Source organism: Tamandua tetradactyla, chromosome 17 (assembly GCF_023851605.1).
Source record: "Tamandua tetradactyla isolate mTamTet1 chromosome 17, mTamTet1.pri, whole genome shotgun sequence".
Classification (NCBI taxonomy): Eukaryota; Metazoa; Chordata; class Mammalia; order Pilosa; family Myrmecophagidae; genus Tamandua; species Tamandua tetradactyla.
The window spans coordinates 75,443,088-75,461,371 of NC_135343.1; the positions used below are offsets into that span (position 1 = coordinate 75,443,088).

An 18,284-nucleotide genomic window follows, 5' to 3' on the forward strand; every position below is an offset into this window, starting at 1 on the left:
TGGAAAAAGAAGCCAGAGGAAAAATATGTAGGGAAAGGTTCTGAGTGATTTTACCTGGGGCTCACATTGCAGCTTTGTATTTTGCATAATTCCCTAATTCTTTTTTTTCATTTCCTGGCCACTTTAATTGCTAGACCCGACTCCCACTTGCTTAAGGGTAAAAGGCATTTATGGTGGCCTGCCAAAAACAACTGTGCAAGTGACTCAAAAGTACTGCAAGATGCTGTGTTTGGTCCACACTTGCAAGTGTTTTGTTGGCTGTTATCTGCAAAACAAGCAAACCTTGAGGTGTGGCATAGTCACGAAAGGAACCTGGTAAGAGACTCAAGTTCCAGGTGTTCAGACACGAGACACCAGGCAGGTTCCCTGGTCTTTCTCCTGTAGAAGGCGGTGGTTGGAGGGGTGGGGGTGTTGTTATCTGATGAGCCAGTTGCCCAGATTGGGGTGGAACAAGACGTGGGTTACACAGAGGGCCGTGGAGAGTGGATGAGTCTGTGCTGATGATAAGAGGTGAACCCATAAACTGGGGAAGCTGAAGAATGGCAGCTTTGAGGCTCAGAGATGCCCTCCCTCACCTTCCCTGTTCCTGGTACTTGGTGCTCTCAGTACCCAGTTGGGCAGGGGAGGAAAGCAGCTCTACCAACATGGCAACCAAGAGTCAGTACTACGGCGGGGATGTCATGTTTTTAAAACTTGGCATTAGACTTGAAACATAGTCATGCTAAAATGCAGGAGTAAATCGGTGCTGAGTGTCCACCTGATGTGTCCTCACAGTGCTTCCCCCCGAGGATGGTGGGCACCTCCTGGTGGCATGGCTTGGGCTTACTCCACGGAACAGGGTAGATCTCTATTATAACATATGCACAGTGAATGAGTGGCTTTGGGTAGGCGCCGGGGGCTGGGGCGGGAACGCAGAAGGGAGAAGCTGAAGAGTCAGTGCATCTTGAGTTACCCCGGGGATCAATCAGATGATCCCCTTTAAAACTAACCTACCACATTATTTAAGAGAAGCCATTCACGTATGAGAAAATATATACAAAGCAGAAAATATATATAAAGCAGATATTTCCTCCTAAGAGTTATTATTTTTTTTTAAAGATTGACCAATTTTCATAATCTTGGGTAAACCACTTAACACTTCTGGGCCTCAGTTTCCTCATAAATAAAAGTGGTAATTATACCCGATTCAGATGTTTTAAATGGATACGTGGGTAAGAATAATTAGGACAAGACGGCAAGGTGGTTGTGGGATGTTGGTGTTAAAGAGAGAAGTTAAACACAGCCCATGTCTCAGCCAGGACTGAGCTAGAGTCCCTGAAAGGTCTGGGAGTGTGCGCCCCTGGCACTAGGGAATCTCCCCTTCTTCCCTTCATTACTTTTTCATTTGCCAAGGCCTGGACTTTTGACATTCAGTTGGCCTGGGTGACCACAGACATGAGGGCAACTGGGGAATCTACTTAGATACTCTTACCCCAAACCACCAAAACAATCCAGAGGAACACGGTTTTGGAATTGATTGTCAGTACAATTAAAATCCACCCCCTGGGGAATGGCAAGTGACCGCAGAGAAGTTTCTAGTGGGTGATGTGGTGTTGAACCAGGCTTTCCAGGCCTGTGTTTGTATTACCCCTTCTCCTAACGGCGCAGAGGCTGGATAAGACACATTTATATTCTTGGAAGAGAGAAGAAAAAGGAAACTTTTCAAAGAATAACTCAAAGATATTTAATTATCTGCCGGCAAAAGAGTTCATTCACGAGATGGAGACAGAGAGTCGATAGATTATGCCAGGAACAGAGGCAGGAAAAAATCTTTCAGTGGGAGATCCACCACTCTTTCCCTCATTAGGATTTCTCCAGAGCATTCAAGGAATGTCACGAACCCATTGTGTTCATTTGAAGACACAAGCTCCTCCTTAGCCAGGTTGAATCCTACCACTGAGCAGTGTTTTCTTTTGTTTGTTTTTTTTTCCATCACATGTATATATTCATCACCATGGTCATTTCTCGGAACATTTACATTACTCTTGAAAAAGAAATAAAAAGAAAAAACTCATACATACCATGCCCCTTACCCCACCCTCTCATTAACCACTAGTATTTCCCTCTACCGGATTTATTTTAACATTTGTTCCCCCTATTATTTGTTTATTTTTAATCCATATTTTTTACTCATCTGTCCATACCGTAGATAAAAGGAGCATCAGAACAAGATTTTCACAATCACACAGTCACTTTGCAAAAGCTTAATCATTATACGATCATCTTTAGGGAACATGGCTACTGGAACACATGAACAGTGTTTTGAAAACCCACTCAAGTTCCTTCAAGTTATATGCCATGTTTCATGTTCAACTGAAGATGATGGCAATGATGAGAGAAATGTGGAAATGTGTAGAGGCCAGCATGGGAGAGCTTTCCCTCCTTCTGTCTCTCTCTACCATGTCCGCTTCTGCTCTGCCCCTGGGCGCTGTGAAAGGAAATCTTTGAGGTCTGGGTGTAATAATAGCTCTTTCTCCCGAGCTCCCTCAACTCTCAACTTCCCCGACTTTAGTTTACACAGTCGTCACATGTGCACACTTTCCTGTCTGCCTCGGTGGTATTGTTCCCTTCGATTCCGTGTCCTGGAAACTTCAGCAGTGTTTGTGCAGATCTCCTGCTCACACTCACACGAATGGCTCTTTGGAAAGCAGCTCCATTGGAACAATTTCTTTACCCATCAGGCCCTTAAAACAACAGACTGAAACGACGCACACACTGTCTCATCAGTATTCCCTGCTCTGCTTGTTGAGCTGGCCCCAGAAGGATGGCATTTGCTGGGGCACGTGGCTTCCTTATTGCCTTAGCTGAAGGGAGCAAACCTGACCTCAAGTCCAGACACTTTGGAGTTGCAAGACAAGATTAGAAACGACTTTGGGAGGAGCTGGGCTGTTAATCAGAAAATGCACACCTGGAGATCTACCTTAAAAGACCTCTCCCTGTCAGGGCACAAACTGGATGGAAAGCTTCAGCCCTGGAACTGGAGTCCTTCACAGGCTTGTGGCAGGCAAACTTCTGGAAAACGAGGGTGTGGTGCTCTCACAACAGCCTCCAAGCCCTTGGGAGAGAATGTTCACAAAGGTTGCCGGGCTGGTGAGGAGGTTTGAGTGGAGAGCCCCAGATCTGGCTTGGGAAAAATGGAGAGTTGACCACTGGGGAATGATGGAATGTTTTGAATTTGGCTGGAAACCCCTTGGGCCAGCCAGTGGGATTCTACTCCCTGGGAGGTCCTCTCTGAGCTCCTTGAGGCATGGCCAAAGGCCCACGCTTGCTCTTTCACCCCAGCCCCCTGAGAGTACAGGGCTGTGGCAGCCTTTTCCATCTGGCTCAAGTGGGTGGGTAGCCTCTCCTTCCAGAGCTTATCTGAATTTTCCTGGTGCTAGCCCCTGGGACCCGGCCAACCTGGATCCGTGCCTCCCCGGCTCCTGTCCCAGAGGTGGAAACTGTGCCCCTGAGAAAGGGCCATGCCCCGGACGTGCCTGGCCAGCCTCTGCATCTCTCGTTCTGAGCTTCCTGCCAAGGGCTGGGTATCTCACCTGGGTGACCTGACCGGGAGCCGGGAGCCTTCTCCCCCTGGAGCTGCGCCACCCCAGACTCAGTAGGGATGCGACGGGGGGCAGCTCTCCTGATCACTTGCACCTTCCTCTGAGTCTTGTCTCTTTTACTCAGATCTGCCCGACCAGTGCACCCCAAACCCCTGTGATAAGGAGGGCACACAAGCCTGCCAAGACCTCATGGGCAATTTCTACTGCCTGTGCAGACCCGGCTGGAGCGGAAGGCTCTGTGATACAGGTAAAGCCACCCACCCTCCTCGGGCTCAGAGGCTGTCCCTGCAACTTTTTTATTTCCCCTTGTGATGTGGTTGAGGTGTGTGTGTGGCTAAGAATCCTGCAGGGCTGCCCGAGTCAGCCAGGGGGTTAGATGTGCTCCCGTCAGGGCATGGTCTTGTCTCTCTCCTGCTGCTTCTGGCTGTCTCCCTGCCTTGGCCCCCTTATGCCCACCCATCTAGGTGCAGAACTGCCCCCCCACCGTGATGCATGTCCTCATAGGGAAGGTGCCGGGGTCCTGGGATTAGAGCCCCTTGCCGGCTGACTGCTTGGAGTGCATGTGCAGGCTGTGGGAGAGGAGAGAGAAGACAAGCAGGCAGGCAGCCCGGAGCTCTAGTTGGATCTCTCCAGCCTACTCGGCACCCTGTTCTCTCAAGAGCACTTATATTTAGACAGTCCTGGGCGGTACCTGCTTGTGCTTTCCTGGGACAGGCTCTCTGGGGAGAAGCCACCACGGAAGCTACACCCATGACGGATTTGCTTGAAGCAGAGCCAGCTTCTGGAGAGCACTGGGGAGGGCCTTGCTTTGCAAACCGGGGTGAAGGGAACCTAGCCACAGCACCCTGTGGAGGAAAGACCCCCCAGTGGGGCTCAGGGACCCCAGCCCTATCAAGTGGACAGGACAGCCTGCCACCCTCATCGGCCTCATCTCCTGTTGATTCAAAACATAGGTGGAGGGTAGTTTAATCTCTGCCACCTTTTGAGTCTGCAATGGTGTGATACCATTACAGCAGCATGTAAGAATTCCCCCAAGACCTGGTTCATCCCCGACATTGGGGTCTGCTCACATCCTTGAGGATTGGCCAGATGGCCAGACCCTGCCTGATTCTCTGGCCGCCCTGCCCTGCTGAGAGGCTCTTCCCTCCCTCCCCCGCAGTGCTTCTCTCCAGGAATTGGTCCTGCCTCGTGAAAACTGCCGTGGGCACTTCCTTCTTGGGAAAAATTAAGCCGGACTCACACTGGGTCTGGAGCGGAGTGGCTGCGTCTGGCCCTTTCTCCTGGTGGCTCGGCAGCATCACGCCTCGGGCATCTGGCTCGTCCAGCCCTTTCGGTCTCCACCCTCCTCCCATACTGACTTGGGAGCCCGTGGGGCTGCCCAATGCACCGTCCCCGGCCAGGAGCTCATCCCCAGGCCCCGGGATCGCGGCCTGGTGGTCCATCCCAGGGGTCTCGCTGTGCCCTCTGCCTCCATCTCACCCCCACACCTGGCTGCCTTGCAGTTTGGAGTCTGGTGTTAAAGCCCCTTTCGGTTCCCTTTTTGCCCCAAGTTATTACTTTGTGGGTCCAGGGGAAAGGTGACTGAGTGATACCCTAGGATGTGAAGGAGTGGGTGTCATGGAGAGAGGCGTTGGCAGATACGGGTGTGCCACCAGAATCGGCTAGGATGGGCGTCTTTGGCTTTTCCCAATCAGTCTGTGTTCTTGCACCCAGATGTCAATGAATGCAACCATCAGAATGGGGGCTGCAATCAAATCTGCTTCAACAAGTTGGGCAGCTTCCACTGTGCCTGTTACAGTGGCTACACCCTCACCTCTGATGGCAGGACCTGCGAAGGTAAGGCCCTTGGGTCCTGACCCACGCAGACGTGGCACCTGGGTCTCCTGGAGGCCTCGCTTCATCCGTTTCCTTCCTCTCTGCTCCTGGCCGCCTCCTTTCGTTTTTGTGGGGTTTTTCCTCAATTGCACAGACCTCCTGGCCATGTCGGCAGTGCTCCTGCCCCCCCTGAGTGCGGCTCTTGGTGGTGGCTGGCTCCCTCTAGTTCTGGCGGGGAAGGCCAGAGGGGCTCCTGCCGCAGGTGAACACTTGCCGGGTGTGCTGGAGTCACAGGGAGCAAATGATCCACCCAGGAGTCATGGGTTAGAGCTGGACGAGGTGGGTCCAGCTGAACGGGAGTACTTTCTGACGCAGGAGGGGTCGAGGGCCGGTAGGCCTGACTCTTTGGCCTCCTTCCTTACCCTTGCTGATGGGCCTGGAGCTGTTTTTATGCACCTCTCCAAACCCATGGATAAAAGCCACAGCTGGAACATTTCAAGGGGGTGGGGTCACCTGGGAGCAGGAGACTGGCCTCTTTCCAGTCTCCCCGAGCTCACGCATTGGCCAAGAACAATTCTGTGCAACTTTCCAAGCTCTGGCTATTTCAAAGGAGGTTGCATGCAGGACGGTTCCATCCCACATTGCTGTAGCCGGTAAACAACCAACCTGAGCTCTGCCAGCCTCATGTATTTCACTTGTCCATGCCAGCCAAGCTGTCTTCCCTAAAGCTCTCTCCCTGATTGCTGGCCTCCCTTCCTAGCCAGTTTCAGTTACTGAAAGGTCTGCTCACCAGGGCGAAGGCAGGTCAGCCTTTTTCCACTTTCCTGTTCCTGCCTTAAGACAGGGGACTCCTGAGAATACCCTAAAAAGCCCATTGCACACTGGATCCTCCCTGACCCTCTCTGGGAGTTGCCTGCTCAAAGCCTTCCATGGGCTGCAAAGTAGCTCCACACCCTTCTCTCGGGGAGAGTGGCTTTCTCCCCTTCCCCCATCCCCACCCCCACCCCCCACCTCTGATCTAGAAGTATCCGAGGACATCCTTCTGCAGATGTCTTTCCAGGAATCGGGGGCACATTTCTTACTGCTGCCAGTCGGCTTACCCAGGAGATCGGGGCTGCGGCAACCTATAAAGCGAGACTGGACAGACAGATGGTTGCAGGAGAAATAGTGTCACAGAGCATCACGGACATGTCACCATGGAGATGCTGACATGGACCCCTGCGTCACAAAGATGGATCTTTCATGGATAGGACAGAGTTGTCAGCCTCCCGTGGCTGGTGTTCCCCCATTGCGGAAAAAGCACCTTCCATTTTTGTCTATTTCAGTGCTTCACATCTCTGGTGACCTAGGTGTCCTGTCTTTGTCCAGTTAAGTGGTTCCCACCTTAAGGCATAAACTAAGCCCATTGTTTTTGATGCCGGTGTCCTGTGTGCCTGGGACAGCTGTGCCTGCCTGTCACATCTGTCCAGTCACGGCACAGGTGTGGCGTTGTACCCGAGTGCAGATTCCAGCTCTGTCACTGGTTGTGTGAGCTGGAGCAAGGGACCCAGCATCGCTACAGTTCCTTGTCCTTGTCCTTGAGAAGCAGGTTGCCAGCACCGCCAAGGCTATTGGATGGCTCTGGCAAGATAAAGTCGATATGGAATTGAGGACAGTGTAATGGTAGCGCTCGGATCATGGAATAGTAGCGCTCGGATCATGGAATGCTGTAACCACTTTCACTGCTCAAAAACAATGAAGCCTTCTCTTAATTATGATTCTCACATAAATTTATTCATTGTGCTCATTTTAAATTTATAATTCTCGTATATAATACAGATGAAAGAAAGCTAGTTTCTTTAACCCAGTGGTTTGCAACTCTGGGCTGTACATTGCAACCACCTGGGAAGTTTTCACAAAATACCAGTGCCAGGTCCCCACCCCGGTGTGATGAAATCAGAGTCTCTGGAGGTGGGGCCTGGGCTAGTTTTCTGAAAAGCTCCCTGGCTGATAGCACTGTGCAGCCCGATTTGAGAACGCCAGCTTTAACCTTTCTTTGGGGGACTTGATTAAGACCGTTCTGTGGCTGATGCTATTTTCTAATTGCTCCCAATAAATTTTTGAAGTGCAGTGAGTTGGCTGGTGTGCGAGAAAAGCCCAGCCTAGGGGGAAAGGTCCCACTATTATGGCCTTGTGGACACTGGTCCTTTTAACTCCAACCCAGGGCCCTGCTGACGTTTACTTCTCAGAACAGCCTGACTCTGCTGATTCACATTTTAGTGCGATGCCGAGGAAACTGAAGGAGCCTGCCCCTTCCAAGGTCACTCTGCTTCCAGATGGCTTAGGGTGACACAGCTTTGTGGCCCACAGGGGCTTCTATAAATCCCGCCCTCCCTGTGTCCACCCCCTAACGCTCTCCCCTGTCTTTCAGCCATAACCGTTTCCCACCTCGGAGCTGCAGAATTTAGGTATGGGAAGTTGGCATGAGTAAGGTTCAGCAGACGTTTTCTGGGTGGCCAGGAAGCAGACAGAACTTTCTAACGTGCGGCTGCCATTTCCAGTTTGGGTCAGCCCCTGGGACTCTGCATAGGAGAGAGGGAGTGACCAGTGTGTGTCTGAGGCCATCTCCGGGCAGCCTAAGAAGAGGTGACAAGCCGCGCTGAGCTGCTGTGACAGCTCAGCTTCTCCACTTCAGTGCTTTGACTCTGGAGGCTGCAGGGCCTTTACTCCATCTGATGGTTTTCTCGGCTGCCAAAGCAGAAAGGGCTGAGGAGGCCACGCTGGTGGCTGGACGCTCCCCACCCTGTGGCTGAAAAGCTTGTCCAGCTCAGTTCCCTGGGGGAGCAAACTTGTCACCGTGTCTGTAGGGGCAGGTGGCAGGCTGAGGGCCTCAGAGAAGGAGTCAGCACCCTGCTTTGGGGTCGGCACGAGTGCTTTTGGCAACAGTGCCTGTGTGGCACTTGGCAACCCGGGTTTTCCATGCTCGGAGCCAGCACTCCTCAGCCGTCAGTTCCTTCTGATAGGAGCTGGAAAGTATTTCCTTCCTGTACCCCACGTCCAGCTTTCCTGTGTCGTCATCGTAGGGGCCGTGGTTGCTTGCTGTCACCGCTGAACAGTTTGTTAACTGTGTTTTTCTCCACGTGGGCTCAGTGGCGGGAGGGTCCAGAATGAAGGCCGAGGGAGCAGAGTTGGCCAGGTTGTGGAAGCTGAGCGGCCGAGGGCAGGGGGGCAGGTGGAAGAGAGCTGCAGGGCTGCCGACCGGCCTCGCCCCCCAGCTCCACGCCCGCAGCCGTGGGGTGCCGCAGCCTCCTGTGAGGAGAAGCGAGCAGCATGACTCAGAGGGGAAACGGGAGCCCGTGAAACATGAAGGTGGGGCCCGAGTGAGTTCAGGTCCCACCCCATTGTTTCACTTGCAGAAGGAATGACCCAGCCCTTGGCCTGCTGAGGACGCAGCAGGGATGGGCATAAATCGGGTTCCTGTCCTCAGTAGAGAATGTTCCAGAATTCTCAGACCTTCCTCGGTGCTGTTTTACGGCCGTGGCCGAGTCAGCAACGTTAGCATCTCCTGGGAACGTGTGAGAAATGAACATTTCCACGCCCCTTTAGGCTGCTTGAAGGAGGGTGGGCAGTCTGTGTTTCAGCAAGCCCCCCAGCCACTCTAACGCATGCTCGACTTCGGGGATCCCCTTTGTAAGGCCTTGGCAGGAGCGGGCCTGGTGGAGGCCAGGCACCCAGCCGCGTCTGCCCCAAGAAATCCCAGCCGCCGGTGCTCTGCTTGTCGAGACAGTTCTTTCTGGCGCTCTTTTGGCTGGTGACTCAGGGGTGCCGTTGACCCAGTAAAGACTGGCCAGACTCTCAGGGTTGTCCCTCGGATTTTTCCTGCCACTGCTGTGTAGCAGGATCTTATCAGCCAGGAACAGAAGGAGGCTATTGTTCAGGTGAGAGGGGCTGGCGCTGCTGTTGAGGTCACAGTTGACTGTGAATTAGGATAGGGACATCAGAGTGGTTCTTCTAGAAACAGTGGCGTGTATTTGTGGAAGACAGGGTGCAGGGCTGAGGAAGGGGCTGCACCCCTCTAGCAGCTGTTGGCAGGGTTAGGATGGATGTGGGCTCCCAGGCTGCCCCCCATCCTGCCCCTGTGATCGGTCAGTTCATTGCAGAAGTGCCTGGAAGCTGAGGACTGCTGAAGCAGTGCTGTGGCCAGCTGAGGCAGAAGCCTTTGGCTCCTGCTGTGGTCTGGTCATGGGCACAGCCAGACAGCCTGGTTCCCACCTAACCCCCCAGTGGCTGAGCTGAAATCTTTGCAGAGCTGTGGAACCACATGGCCAGGCTGCCAGGACACGGAGGGGGGCAGGGGGGCAGGGGTGGTGGCCAATCTGGCTGCCCCAATTGAAGTACAATTTCAGAAGCAACGAGACTTACATTTTTTGGGGGGGTCTGGAGTCACCTCAGATCAGTATTAATTAATAAACTGAAACTTGGCAAACTTACACATTTACTGTTGAACATATGCCAGTTGTGTTGACTCATTCTTGTGATAAGTGAGTGATAACCTGGTTTGACAGCCACTGGCCTCTGGTTAGCTGCCCTTGCACTGCAATTATACATACCGTAAAGCTTTGAGCTAGAGGGGGTTTTGTTTAGTTCTGTTTTGCTATTGGAAAAATTGCACAATATTTAAGACTAGAAAAGTAACACTTTCTAGTCTTCCTGTTGGGATAGGAAATATGTGTGTGTGTTTCTTTTTTTAACCACAGGGTTTTGTTGTTGTTGTTTGCCAAAAGAGCAAAATGAAATGGAAACATTGGTAATTATTGATACTTCGGTTCTTCCATGATGAGACACCTGAGCACGATTAGGGTGGAGGTGTCTCCAGAATGGCCCCGGCATTGGCCCTGGGGAAACCTCCAGGAGCGGAAGAGCGAGTGCCTGCCCTGCAAAGGTGAGGCCGAGCTCCCTCTGGGCAGAGGGAGAGAGAGTGAGACCCCTGGCAGACTGGTCTGTGTCCGAGTATAATATTCAAATCTTAGACTCGTGATATAATTCCAACATTAAAAACATGGTCACCTGAAACGATTCCGTGATAAACTCTGGGGCCCATGCGTCTCTGGGCTCAAAAGGCAGGGAGGAGGTGGTTACGTTGTTGCTTTCCTGCAATTATTTCCATTAAAACAGCAACCCCTGCAGTCTGTGCCCCTCCCCAGCCAGGCATTGCTAACGTCTGTGGCTACAGTATTTGTTGGTCCGAAATCGACCTTCTCAACCTGGGGCGATGACCGGAAGGGCCATCCTGGCCAGCAGCCCCATCCCTGGCTCTGCATCCGGACTCCCTGCCCAGATGGAGAGCGAGCCAGCCATTTGGGGTGGGAGTAAAGTAGGGAGGGAGGGAGGGAGGAGTGGGAGAAGGGAGGATGTTTGGGCATCAGAGGCTCAGAATGGGAACCCAGGGGCATGTGGCCGAACACTACCAGACGCAAGGGGGTGGTGGTTTCTGCAGAAACTAAATGTTATCTCGTGCCACCCCGTCCTTCCTGCCAGCCAAGGGCAAGAGCCGGCCTCCTGGGAGCCTTGCCTGGTCGCAGCTTTTCCAGTCCAGGTCTGAAATACAACTGAGCTCTTTGTGTGCTGGGCTTTGTTTGCAGACCTAGATGAGTGCGCAGACAAGGACGCCTGCGGGGAGGCGCGCTGCAAGAACCTGGCGGGCTCCTACTCATGCCTCTGTGACAAGGGCTACAAGTTCCATAACGAGAAGAAGGTTTGTCAAGGTACTGCCACCTCCACTCTGCCTGCAGCTCGCTCTGGTTTACCTCCCTTCTCCTCTTCATCTCCCTCCTCCTCCTCCTTTTGTCCTCTACCTCCCACACAACCCCCTGGAAGTACACGTCGTTTGCACATCATCAATACCTACTGAATTCTTAAGAACCACGGATCAAATATTTCAGGACACGGCTGTGGAGTAGGGTGGGTTGGACAGTGGGTATGGAGGAGGTGGCCGTCAGACACTTCTGTGAAGAAAGGATTTCCAACTCGAGAACTCCCCACGTGGTACCCCAGTCCCACTGCCCACACTCCCACCTCTTGACACCACTTCGCAGATTCTCCAGGCTGCCATAGACACAGAAAAGATGCAACAAGAAAGCATTGCCTTGCTCCTTCAGCAGCATGAGGCTCTCCAGTCCTCTAGTCCAGTCTGCTCTCTTAGGAGATGGGTCTAGTGGAATCTTTCCTCACTGCTGAGTTCCAGCCATATTCTACAGGAGTTGTAGAGGGATGCAAGTTCCTGTTACCACTCTGTCTTCCCAGCAGCCAGGGAAGCCCCACGCCCCATGCCTGGGGACTGTGCAGCCCCTGGGAAAGCAACGGTCTCTCCTTCACAAGGTGGCCCAAGTAGCAAAAGTGAGAGTATATGGTGTGGCGTCAGCTTACCTCCCCATCAGTGCTTCTGTCTCCTTCTCTCCACCCGAAGGTCCCCGACCCCTGGCCGTCCTTTGGCATTCATCAGCACTTGCATGCATATATATATGTCAGTTGCACAAATTTGCATCGGTATTGTCCGGTCCAAGCGGTGTATGAATGTGATTTTTATACTGACCCGATAGCATGTAAGCGAGCTTAGCTTATTTTAAAAATTCCCTTAAGGCATCTGCACTGTTTTGCATCCTTCAAAGAGAGAGAGAGTACAGGAAAAAAGAATAGGATCATTCCCCCAAGCTGCTCAGCCCCTGGCCAGAGAGCGTAGCTGCAGATCTGGAAGGAAATGGATGGAAACGGTGGTAGCAGCTATCTGCAGGGGAGAGGATTAGGAGACTTTTGCTTCCGAAGTTACCCTGTTTAGACTTCTTTACATCGGTACAATAAGCCCAGTGTGTATGCGATCAGGAAACAAAGATATATGGGTATAGGAAGGAAGAATGTGGTTTAGGGAGCTTTCCTTTGACTGTAACGCAGACCTCTTAACTGTTCCCCTGCTTCCCCTCTCATGACCTGCAGACGTGAACGAATGCGAGGAGCAGCTCTGTGAGCAGGTCTGCGTCAATTCTCCGGGGAGCTACACCTGTCACTGCAACGGGCGTGGGGGCCTCAAACTGTCCCAAGACATGAACTCCTGTGAGGTACTGAGAAACGAAAACCTCAGCTCAGACGCGGCCCCTGAAACTCAGGAGATGCAAAGCCAGCGTTGCAGGGAGGGCGTTTGTAAAACGACAGAGTCACACCCAGGTCGGGGTCCGGTGATATTTAAAATCTACCTGGATCACAATTACCGTTTCTCATTAGTGACCTTTTAACGACAGAGTAGGAGTGTTGAGAGAAATGCTTTGGTGAACACTTAGCTTTGGCTAAAAAAGGGTTTCTGTGTTCTTTGGGGCCACCGAGATTTGGGATGCGAAATGTTTCTGTGCTATTAAAAATGTTTGGTCATATTTATAAAATCTCTATAGCAACTACCTACTCAGCCACTGACCAGAGCGCTTGTGGACCCAAAGTGTGACACACACGCATACGAATGCACATTTTCTACCGAATCGGTCACACTCAGGAAGCTAGCTGGACCGTCACTTATAACACATGTATGTGATTAGGTCCTGAAAGAACAAATACATCCATTGGACAACATTACTAGCTAGCAGTATGACTTAATTTTTCCTCTTCACTTGGGGCCCTGCTATAGGCTAATGGAATTTGCCTGGGAGCTTGAGCACTTTCAGAAATAAATGAAAGATTGTCCCGGACGGAAAAGCCATCGGTGAGTGGCTTTACCATGTTGCAGATGTTAGAAAATGGCCAGAATCTGCCTGAGGAGGTGACACTGAGTACAGTGGAGAGTAGCTGGTTTGTGCATCTGCATTCTTTGCCTCCGTGTTTACCTCGTGGGGAGTGGAGAGGATATGCATGTGTCATCTGAAGCCCCTGGTCTCTACGCCGCGGCCCCTCCTGCCCTCTCCCACCATGCTTCTCTTGGGAAATGTGGGGCCTGAGCTCCACCTTCGAGCAGACAGGTTAGCCCAACTCTGCCACCGACTGACCTACACTGTGGTGTAGGGCAGGTTGGTTTTCCCGCTCTGGTCCCAGTTCTGATGTGACCTCCTCAGGGGTCTTCCAAGGAGGTCGGGGCCAGCCTTTGGTTCTCTGTTCTCCCTGCTGGCAGTGTGGAGCAGCTGCAGTGGCCATGAGTGCTGACTAGAAATACAGCAGAGAACATTCTAGAAATCATGGTCTTCAAGGCATCCGTATTTTATTTATCATCTAATATTTTATATTAGAAGTGTTATTGTTCTCTGCCCTTTTCTGTATGTTTGAAATATTTCGTAATTAAAGAACAATAGAAGTAAAAAGGGGCATTAGAGAAGGAAGGTGAGATGGACTGTTAGAGAGATGCTAACTAAATCTCCGTAGGATATGCAAAAAAAATTGTCATCAATAAAGCCGAAGCCTTGTAGAAATACCTAAATGAGACCAACCCATGTTGCTGGAAGCCCCCTCTAGCACATCAGTGTGAGTATAGTAAAAAACCTTTGTGGGATTTCCGTAACTAACCCTTGAGGCACTGGCTTCCAGACACTAATTTGCATTGCGCGATTGGTTTGACCCTAACTTCTGATACCCTGGTAAGTGGGAAGGGGTTAAATGCTCCAGGTCGACTGTAGAAAGAGAGGCAGAAAGAATTGCCATTATTAGATGTAATGATACAGACCCTGCAGGTAACACAGGGTCTTGGGGTTAAAGGAAAGAAGCTTAAAACAAAGGGCTACTTCCTCCGTCCCTGACGCTTTCACTCGTGCTTTGTGACAGGACATTTTGCCGTGTGTACCTTTTAATGTGGCCAAAAGTATGAAATCTTTGTATCTGGGACGGATTTTCAGCAGGATGCCTGTCATCAGACTGCGCTTCAAGAGGCTGCAGCCCACGAGGTGAGGAGGGGACTCACGCCGGAGCTGAGCGGTCCCAAGCTCTCTCCTCGGACTTGACCTAAGTGCAGCGCAGTGGCAAGAGTGCAAACGCTAGGTCTCTGCCTACCTGCCACCCGAGGGTCTCACCAGTGCCACCTGAGGGTCACCAGTGCCACCCGAGGGTCTCACCACCCAGCCCCGTCGTCGTTCTTAAGGAGCATCACCTCCCGGGCAGGAAATCTGCTTTTGGCACTTTGCAAAAGAATCGTGGGGGTTGCTGGGGTTAGGAGCTTGGCTTCCGGTAGCTTGCTTCTCTGCTGAATTTCCTGATGCCAGATTTTAAGCGGTCGATGGGGCGAGAAGCAGTGCGGAGTTCTGACCTGTGCATCATTCTAATTTGTTTCTCGGCGCCCCCGTGGTCAGACTTGTGGCTGAGTTCGACTTTAGAACCTTTGATCCTGAAGGTGTCCTTTTCTTTGCTGGAGGCCATCGAGACAGCACCTGGATCGTCCTGGCTCTGCGGGCCGGCAGGCTGGAGCTGCAGCTCCACTACAACGGGATTGGCCGCGTCACCAGCAGTGGGCCTGTCATCAACCACGGCATGTGGCAGACGGTGAGTGCGACGCCCCCGCGGTTGCCGAGTGCTGCCCCGCGAGCAGGAAGCGTCTCCCCTTCAGGAAGCTTCTGTCCTGTGGGGCTCAGCATGAATCTCAAGGGCTTATCTTCATCTTTTCGTCAGATAACTTGAGCATGGCTCCCTTGGAAAAAGGGGCTTACCTCCCAAACCATGGCTCCCAGGCGGGAGCGGTTCCTCCCATCCCTCCTCCTGCAGACATTTGGCAATGCCTGGAGATATTTTGGATCCTCACAGCTTGGTGGGGTTCTACTGGCATCTAGTGGGTAGAGACCAGGGGTGCTGCTAAGCAGCCTTCAGTGCATGGGACAGTCTCAGTTAACAAACTGTCCGGCCCAAAATGTTAATATGGCTGAGGTTGAGAAATCCTGGACTAGGGGTGCAGGGGCTGCTTGCACCTCATCTCCAAGTGGCTCGCGGGCCGTAATCTGGCCAGGCTTCCAGAGCCCCCATTTTCAGTGCAGGACACCGTCCAATGTGACCTGTACTCTCCCTGACCATCCCTTGGGCACTGACTTCTGGGCCCTCTTTGTTGAGTCGGGTGTCCATTCCTTCTGAGGTGGGGAATGGAAGATCCCTGGGGGCTCACATGCCTCTTCAGAGAGAATTCTCTGACTACACAGAGTAGAAACCCCTAGTCCAGGTTTCTCAACCTCAGCCGTTTTAACATTTTGGGCCAGACTGTTTGTTAACTGAGACTGTCCCATGCATTGAAGGCTGCTTAGCAGCATCCCTGGTCTCTATGTAGTCAAAATCTTCTGGCCAGCCTGAGGTGGGCACTCAGGTGGCCTGAGGAAACCTGTCCTGTCAGATTTTTGTTTTAGGCAGCTGTGTGGTTTTGGAACCCAGTCTCACCTTTTTATATTCAAATCCATGGGATAAAACAGTTTGCAGTGTAAGAGCTCCTCATTGTCAATGCAAAGCATCCCATCCCCCTAATGAAAAGTGGGCGTTGAAAAGCAAATGTTTAAAGGAGAAATGGGAGAGCACTTTTTATTTTTCTTTAGAAAGGAAGATAAGATGGAAAAAATTCACCCTGGCCTCTGCGAATAAAAACATTGTAGACATTTGCTAATATTTCCATCCTGCCCAGTAATGTCTCGTTTCTTTCCTAACCTCTTAAAGTAACAAGTATCTCCAAAGTAGCAGGAGGGATGTTTTCAGCATTAGCTACAGATAAAAAAATAAATCCAGAACGGGGAGGATTTGGGATTGAGGAGCCAGGCTTCCCAGATAGGAGCCCAGTTCCGCATTGCTCGGCAGGGTCGGCTGTAATAGCTGAGTGGCTAGACAACGCTGACCAAGGAGTGGCTGCCCCTGCTGGGATCTGTGAAGCTTCAGGTCCCCTTGTCCCTGGAGGGGTCATCTTGGTAGGGAATGGGACGCAAAGGCCCCTCAAGCCTTGTCCTCACGGTTGTCACCAGAAAGCAGCATCTCAAAATGGAATCCGATCACAGCAGTCAGGCCAGGTGACCCAAGCCAGAGCGGGCTGGGTGCTGGCCTGCTCGTTCCAGCAGCACCCCTTAATATGACAAGATTTGTTTGCTCCTCTCCCTGCTGCTGTTGAAATAGTTGTGGGAACGCTAGCTGTTATCAGAAGTGGTCCTTGAGGAAAGAAGCATTCGGCTCAGCCTGGCGGAGAGGAAAGTTTGTGACGTTCTGTCTCAGAGGCATTATTCAGCCACTCAGATGGGTTCCCAAATCTGGCCTCACACCCCTCACCCTCTCCGCCATGCAACTGAGTGGAAGGGGAATGCAGCCCAGTTAGCATGCTAGGTGTCAGGCCCTCCTCTCCTTTCCTTGTGTCCCTTCTCAAGGGGAAGGAAGCCCAGGGCCAGGCCCACTCCTCCGTTCTGCAGGCCCGGGGATGGTGACATCCCCGCCTCTCGGGGAGGGTGTGCACTAAATGCCACACCGCGTGTGCAGTGCTTGCGTAGTGTTTGACCACATCTTGCTCCGTGTTGTCGTTCCACTGCCATTCTTGCTTTCAGCTGATACCCCCAGCTCTAATGTTATGTTTTGTGGCACCACATGAGCTGCCCTGGGGACAGCCCAGAATTCTCAGCTGAAGCCCTTTATTCTTGGTGGCTTTGGGCAAGTGGCTTAACATTTGCTGAGCTTTAGTTTCCTTGTAGATAAGATAGGTGCTTTAATAACACTCCCCCCATACATTAGCAGCTTTAAACGAGAAACCGGGTATAAAATTACTTTATAAACCACAGAACATTGTGTGCATTTGCTATCATAGCTGCTGCTTCTCTGGGCAGCAGAGCCTGGTACATCTTTCTGTATGTAGAGGTCACTCAGTAGGTGCCAGCAGACAGCCTCGCCTCTTGCTGCACAAACCTCCATTTCGTGCCTCACTTTCAGCAGATTGCTTACTCCAGACTGGTTCCCTATGGTTGTGTCCCTGCACTGTGGGTGGATGGAATGAGAGTACATTTAAACACACACACGCACACACACAAGCATTAGGCCAAGTCACACATAAGTAGGCTGGTCACTCTGCTTTAAAACATACCACACGGCTCCTTCCCAGGCCAGAAAGGTGGGGTTTTTGGATTACGGATCATCTGTGATCACCAGCCTTGCATGTGAGCTGCTGCGGGGTGACTGCACAGCTAGGCTCAGTCCAGGTGACGTGCACACTCTGGCCCGATTGACACGGAGAGTAATCCAGCCAGCCAGGCGCTCACTGCAGGCCAGATCCGGGGAGCTGGACCTGTGGAAGGAGCTGGGGAAGGGCTGCTGAGGACAAGTGACCTCACCCAGGTTTACTGAAGCCACAGAGAGGGATCCAGGAAGCACCTCCAGACCCTCACCATGTCCCTGGGCCTCCCCTCTTTGTAAAGTCCCCAGAGCATCCATTTTGGAAACACCTTTTCTGTAGAATGAGACCAAATGCCCAGCACTCTCTTTCCAGCTCAGAAAGAGCCACCCCCTGCCAGAGGAGTTATCAAGCCCGCCCTCTCTGTGTTCTGCCTGTGAGAAGAAGCCTCCTTCTGAAATCGAGGTCCCCGGCAGCACAGAGACCTGCACAGGCAGCCCTGTGAGAGGGGGCTGGGAGTGCTGGCGTGGTGCAGGAGGGATGAGGCGAGGCTGCCCTGGCAACCCAGGAATCCTCATTCCCTTCCAGCTATGTTTTTTCCTTTTGCATGGGCAGGCACTGGGAACTGAACCCGGGTCTCCAGCATGGCAGGTGAGAACTCTGCAACTGAGCCACCGTGGCCCGCCCACCAACTGCATTTTTACAGTATGGGTTCGCTACTCAGTAGTTTGGGAAAATGCGCATTTGAGGGGTCAGCTAGTTCAGGGGATTTTGGTTTTTCTGTCTCATTCCACTGAGGACCATCTCTGCAGAGTTCTCTGCTTGATGCCAAGGGAAAT

At 52.1% G+C, this 18,284-nt stretch overlaps 1 protein-coding gene across 1 annotated transcript in view; it reads left to right on the plus strand.

The window, feature by feature from the left end:
• GAS6 (growth arrest specific 6) overlaps positions 1-18,284 on the plus strand; it is a 62,749-nt gene that overhangs the window by 30,340 nt on the left and 14,125 nt on the right. The window contains exons 5-10 of the mRNA XM_077134972.1: positions 3,706-3,828; positions 5,295-5,417; positions 11,018-11,140; positions 12,366-12,487; positions 14,166-14,284; positions 14,687-14,876. Of these exons, the coding sequence (XP_076991087.1) occupies positions 3,706-3,828; positions 5,295-5,417; positions 11,018-11,140; positions 12,366-12,487; positions 14,166-14,284; positions 14,687-14,876 (800 nt within the window). The remainder of the gene's footprint in view (positions 1-3,705; positions 3,829-5,294; positions 5,418-11,017; positions 11,141-12,365; positions 12,488-14,165; positions 14,285-14,686; positions 14,877-18,284) is intronic.